The 6,000-nt window shown below is 61.9% G+C and overlaps 1 protein-coding gene across 1 annotated transcript in view; it reads right to left on the reverse strand.

The window, feature by feature from the left end:
• The window catches only part of MYRF (myelin regulatory factor), a 35,656-nt gene that overhangs the window by 29,369 nt on the left and 287 nt on the right, over window positions 1-6,000 (reverse strand). The window contains exon 2 of the mRNA XM_006899880.1: window positions 5,898-5,999. Within this exon, the coding sequence (XP_006899942.1) occupies window positions 5,898-5,999 (102 nt within the window). The remainder of the gene's footprint in view (window positions 1-5,897; window position 6,000) is intronic.

The raw sequence follows: 6,000 nt of genomic DNA on the forward strand, positions 1-6,000 counted from the left end.
GGGTGATATGCCAGGAGTGTGGCAATGAGCTGCAGTGTCAAACACAGCGGTCAGGGAAGGCCTCCCGGAGCAAGCGATGTTACAGGGAAGACTGGGAAGTGAGCTGGTTGGAACTCTGGGGAGGGAGGGGCAGGGACAGGGTTGGAAGGCCCTGTGACAGGAGCATGCCATGCATGGTCACCTCTCAGTATGCCCACAGGCCTCCCCAAGGACATATGCGCCTCTGAAAGCCTGCTGGCCCACGGTGGACCCAGGCTGACCCCTCCTGAGGCCCATAGCTGCCCACCAGGAGTTAGGGCCACGTACCCAGGGTGAACTTCCTCCTCTTCTCAGCCCCTCATCCCAGCTGGCTGCTGGCCAGGCCTGTCCTCCCACCTCTCTCCTCTCCCATTATGCCCCCCCCAGGCAGTCCCTGACCTCCTAGTTGGCAGGGCAGGGAGAGGGGGGCCCCAGGAGTCCCGAGCCTCAATCAGGGTCCTTATGAAGGGTAGGGAAGGCCCACAGAGGGGAGACTGAGGCTGGGACAGGCAGACGCTGCGTCAGGTGAAGGGGGAGTTTTTGCAACCTGGGAGGATGCCCTAGGCCCCCACCCATAATCCAGGCCAGTGGGGGGCTCTGAAGCCAACTGTCCCCCCAACTGGGGGCCTGTCCTTCCCCTCCTTCCTCTCCCAGCCTTGACACTCCTGCGGCCTCGCTGCTCAAATCACACAGCTCTGGCCCTCTGAATGAGGACACCGAGGCCCAGGGTGGTCAGGGGTCTGGATTGAAGTCACCTCCGCTGGCCATCCATGTGGTGAGAGCCCACAGCATGCGATGATGACAGGCCTCCTCCTCTATCCCACCCTAGACGACACCCAATGGGCACTGGCAAGTCAGGGAAACCTACTGGCCACCTTCCTGTCCTGCCTCGGTGTGCCCTCTGCGGAATGAGGCGTCACCACCCGTCTGTTCAGGATTCTGAGAGACGCACACAAAGAGCTTTGGGTGTGGCCAGAAAAGACAAAGGACAGAGATCCCCCTTTCTCCCACATCCCTTCCTCCTCAAGTTCCACTTGCTCTTGGGGGTGCAGGCTGAACCTCACCAGATGCAGCAGGAGCCAGGAGTAGTGTCGGGGGGGGTCCAAGCTGCCATGGCGAAGCCTCTGCCCACAGATGTCCTACAAGGAACTCTGAGATCCTGGAATTGGCATGTGAGGGGGCCTTCCCCATACACACAGTGCCAGGAGCAGGGCCCCAGCCTAAATCTGGAGGCATCTGTCTACCCTTAAAGTGGGGAGCATAAAGTCTGCCCCAGGAAAACAACTGCAAGGGGGCTGACATTTACTGGGTGGCGGGAAAACCAGGCACGGCACCAGGCCCCTCACAGAAACGCTGTAGGGCTGCATTGTGCTTGTAGTGGGAATGCCATTGCACAGATGGGAAGGTGGAGGTACGCAGACACGCCTCCAGAACAACGGTGGGTGAGCAGCAGAGGTAGGAGCGGACACCAGGCAGCCCACCCCAGGGAGTGCTCACAACCATTATGCCCCCTACCCCTATCCCACTCAGGGGCAGCGGGGCTGGAGACCCTGTTACGGAATGGGGGGTTCCACCCACTATCCCCAACGCCCAAGGCTGGGAGAGAAACTGAGGCCAGAGGAGGGCACCAGACAGAGGCCATGGCCAGGGCTGTGGGAGGAAGGGCTGGAGGGGGAGGAGCAGTGGCCTGGGCAGGGCGGGGCCACCCCCAGTTAATGATTCAGTTAATAATTGCTGCTCCTCGGTTCTTATCAGGAGGGCAAAGTCCAAGAGCGGCAGCCAATGGGCAGCCCCTGTGGGCTGTTCCCCAGCAGTCTCTGCTGCCAGCCCTCCCCAGTCCAGCCTGTGAGTTAAGGAATGGGGGGCAGGTCTTGCCCCCCACAGCCTCTGTGGATGATGCATCCAGGGAAGCTCTGTCTAGAGCCCTAAGAGGAGGAGATGCCCAGAGGCCATAGGGCTGTATCAGCCTGATTCTCCCTCCTGGGCTCCCCAGGTGAACCCGCTTCCTGGGGCACCACCTCCCCACCCTGTGACATATCCACTGCTCCAGAGAGAGCATTTCCTGCCCCCCACCCCCATGTAACTTGCACTCAGTGTCAGGGATACAGGCTGAGTCAGTCAGACTCCCCCTTGTCACCTCCACCTACTCGTAAGACATGGGGAGGGTGGGGTGTGGCGGTCAGCTCTGTGGCCAGCCAGGGACAGGAGTCCTGGGGAAGGGATTCTGGGTGCCTCATCTCCTTGGGAACCAGCGGTCTAGACGCTCTGCACCTAGATGCCTCCCTGTTCCCAGGGTGACCCACAGACAGACGGACATGCAGCCACCGGACACAGTACACCCCCATCCTAACCTGCAGCGTGGGAGATGACGGCCCTTCAGTCCCCCAAGACATCAGGCTCCCCTAGGACCACCTCTACCCTCCAGGTGGTCCTGGGCGCAGGCCTATGGTCTACCTGTCCCTCATCCCACAGGCTCAGGCACGGAAGTGAGAGCTGGGCCCTGAGTGACTCTGGGCAAGTTCCTGTTCTCAAGGCCTCGGTCTTAGGCCCTGGGAAGTGGGTCCAATGTCATGTTCCTCTCCTAATCCATGCCAGAGCTCAGGCGGCAGGTGTTGGTAGAACAGCTTTCAAAGTAGGATGCTGGTGCTGTGGGGACCCAGTCCCCCGTCTGTCCTCTCCCATCTCGAGGTCACCAGCTTGTCTTTGGTGAGAGAGTGTGGTGGCTTCAAAAGTCAAACCGGAAGTGCCAGGTCCACTTCCCCACCATTCCAGGGAGGAAAGCGAGGCCCAAGGAGGGAGCCGCCAGCCCAAGCCACTCAGCAGGTCAGGGACCAGCCAGAAGCCAGGCCTCCCACCTCAAACCGGGGAGTGCCCTGGAGCTGAAGGGAGACCCCAACCTCTCAGCCTCTCCAGGATCCAGGAAGGCCCGGTTTTCTAGGGGACACAGGCTACTCACTGTAGTCTTACGTGCGTGCCCAGAGCCAGGGCCCTGGACACGGACGCCCCTCACCCCTCCCGTCTCTGCCGTCCACACTCTGGACCAGCCCTGTTCCCCACGGTGGGGAGCATAGGCCTGGACATGGCCTCAGGGCCCTCCCCACCTCTCCCATCCTGCAGTGGAGAAGGAGCCCCAGGAGGCTTGGGCCCAACCAGGCCCACCTGGCTTTTGGAGGCCCTGGCAGGCTGCTCGGTACAGCTACCCCTGTCCCCTGGTGGTCCCCACCCGAGCCTTTCAGGGGACAAAGAACACACGTGCAGGGATCAGTTACCTGCTGGAGGCCAGTGCATCCTGCTGGGGTACCCTCCGCAGGCCCTGTGCCCGCCGCACTGGGTGGCCGTGGCCTCTCACTAGGGGATTAGCTCGCGGTCACGGGGACCCGGCTGTACCAGCCTCGAGGGGGCCGCTCCATCCCGGCCTCCCACCCGAGGCCCAAAGCGCCTTAGCCACGGTGCCCAGCACCCGGGCAGGTCACGCACAGGATATATATATGCCTGCTGTGACCAGGGAGGGGGCGCCGGGTCAGGCTGGGGGCTCCCGCTGAAAAGGACACTCCTAACCCCCAGTCCAGAGCCACAAGCAAAGATCTCCACCCACTGCTCAGAGGGAGTGACTGAGGCCGAGCAGGGACCAGGAGGAGAAAGCCAGCTGGCCCGTCCACGCTCCAGTGCACGCAGAGCACAGGTAGCCTGCCCCTGCCTGCTGGGGCGACACATCACCTTCCCCTCACGCTGGCAAGAAGAGTCAGTGGCTGCTCCCTCATCCCCCGCCTGCACCCCCAAACCATCGGTCACCCCCAGGGGCCCAGGAGACCCAGGACCTAGGCTCCCCCCCATCCCAAACTGCAAAACGGTCTCTCCCTTGAGCGGGCAGCCCCGCACCCGCCCCTGCTCCCCACAGACATTCTTGAGCTTTCTCTTATCTCTCTGAAGGGTGCAGTGCAACCTCCCTGCCAGGCTGCATGGCTGAGCTGTGGCGTCAGCCCCCACTCCCCTCATCCCAGCCAGGAGATGTAGCCAGGCAGCCAGGCCCACCCCTCTGCTTGGGAGGAACACGGGGTATCTGTGGGAAGCAAGGGGGCCTGCCCAGGGACCATCTAGGGGTTCCAGCCTCAGAGCACCCCAAAGTTCCAGGCTCCAGATGTGGCCCCCTACCCAAGGGGCTCTATCCTCTACAAAGACGCCTCAAGAGCTCTGAGAAATGAGTCCCTGTGGCAACCAAGGAGTCCAGGGACAGACAAGGGGGCACTGAGCATTCTCAGAATCGCTGCTTTCGAACTAATCTCACCCCAAACTGGTGTTCTTGGGGTCTGGGTGTGCTGGGTTCCCTGGATTCTGAAGTGGAGCAGGCCTGTGGTCAGGGAACGTCCTGACCCAGGCTGCCCAATCGGCGGAAGTGGACAGAGGTTTGTGTCTTTAAGTCTCAGAAAGTGAAACTGAGGCAGAGAAAGACCGTCCCAGCCCCCTTATGGGGCTTTGTAGGGACTCGAGGACTAGACTTGAACCTGGGCCCTGATTCCTGCCCTGGACAGCAGAGTCTGTGTCCCTGGCCACCCCAACACCCCAGCACAGATCAGAGGGAGGACAGAAGGCTACGGGGGCACCGAGGGTTAGGAAGTGGGAAGCCGAGAAGAGGTTGCCCCACAATTTGTGGGGAGGGTCACGAAAAAAGCCCCTAGTCTTGGCTAGATGTTCCAGCGAGGGGCTGTGAAGTGGAGGGGCTGCGAGGGCCACCTCCCCCTCCAACATCCCATCCATCCCTCTGGAATCCAACATTCAGGGAGGTGGGAGGGCCTAGAGTGGGGGGGGGCAGGGGCTACTCAGGAAACAGGGAGGGAGTTGGTTAACAGTGGGGGCAGCCCCCCAAATCCCTTGTGTAGGGCCTGCAAAGGGGAAAAGACAGAAGTTGTAGGGACAGGAGGAAGGAAATAATGTGGGGTGTGCATGGATCCCCATCCTGGGGAGGTCCTATCAGGGTCAAGGTAAGGGGATGAGGTCACTCCTGGTGGGGCACAGCTAGAGGACGTATCAGGAGGGGCAGGTGCAGGGGCCCCCACCTTGAGGAGCCTCGGGGGGCCCATGGTGCCTCTCACTGCATTGGAGGATCTGAGATGAGGAGGCTCTGTGGCTAAGGTTACCCCTTTCAAGAAGTTTCCACCCCCGAGGACAGAATAGATGGTGACCCAGCCTGGAGAGGAGCCCCAGACTCAGTATGAAGGGGGCTGCCTCCTGACAAACTTCAGCTTTAGTGAATGGAAGATGGTGCCATTTTTGAAGGGAGACCCCGTCCCAGGAAAGCAGAATCTCCCTCGGAAGAGGAACAGGGACCAGGGGTGGCTCTCTGAAGGATGGACAGGGGTCCCAGTCTCTAGGAGGGGGTCCAGGCTTCTGGAGTGCAGGAGGGTGTCCCAGGGTCTGGGATGTACAGTGGGGGCTGGGGTGCCAGCCTCAAGTGGTATAGAAGATCCTATAAGGTGTGCTAGGTATGGGGGGGATCGCCTCCCAAAGGGGGGTTCTAGGTCCAGAGATCACAGACGGGTGCCCAGACTCAGGAAGTGCACTGGAGGCTGGGCGGGGGTCAGAATCTCAGGTGGACCTGAAGGTCCTGGAAGGCGTGGAGAAGGTCCCAGCTGGAGAGGGGACACAGCCCCAAGGAGGCTGTGTGTTGGGGGGCACGTGGGGGAGCCCACACTCAGTAGAGGTGCCTAGGGGTAACCTCAAGGGGACTCCAGGCTGTTGCCAGGCTGGAAGAGGGTCCTCGCTCAGAGAATGCGTTCTCGGGACCCCCACGGAGTGCAAGCACAATGGGGGTCCCAGGCCCCGGGGAGCTCCCAGCGCCAGGAGCTCGCCGCGCCCGCCCTCCCGCCTCCCCCATCGCTCACCTTCGAAGAAGCGCTGCAGCGCCTCCGTCTCGTCCACCACCTCCATGTCCGGCCTGGCCCGCGCGCACTCCGGCCCCGGCCCCGCTACAGCCCGGCCCGGGGG

The sequence above is a fragment of the Elephantulus edwardii genome, unplaced genomic scaffold (assembly GCF_000299155.1).
Source record: "Elephantulus edwardii isolate Elephantulus edwardi_28Jun2011 unplaced genomic scaffold, EleEdw1.0 scaffold00268, whole genome shotgun sequence".
NCBI classification, from domain to species: Eukaryota; Metazoa; Chordata; class Mammalia; order Macroscelidea; family Macroscelididae; genus Elephantulus; species Elephantulus edwardii.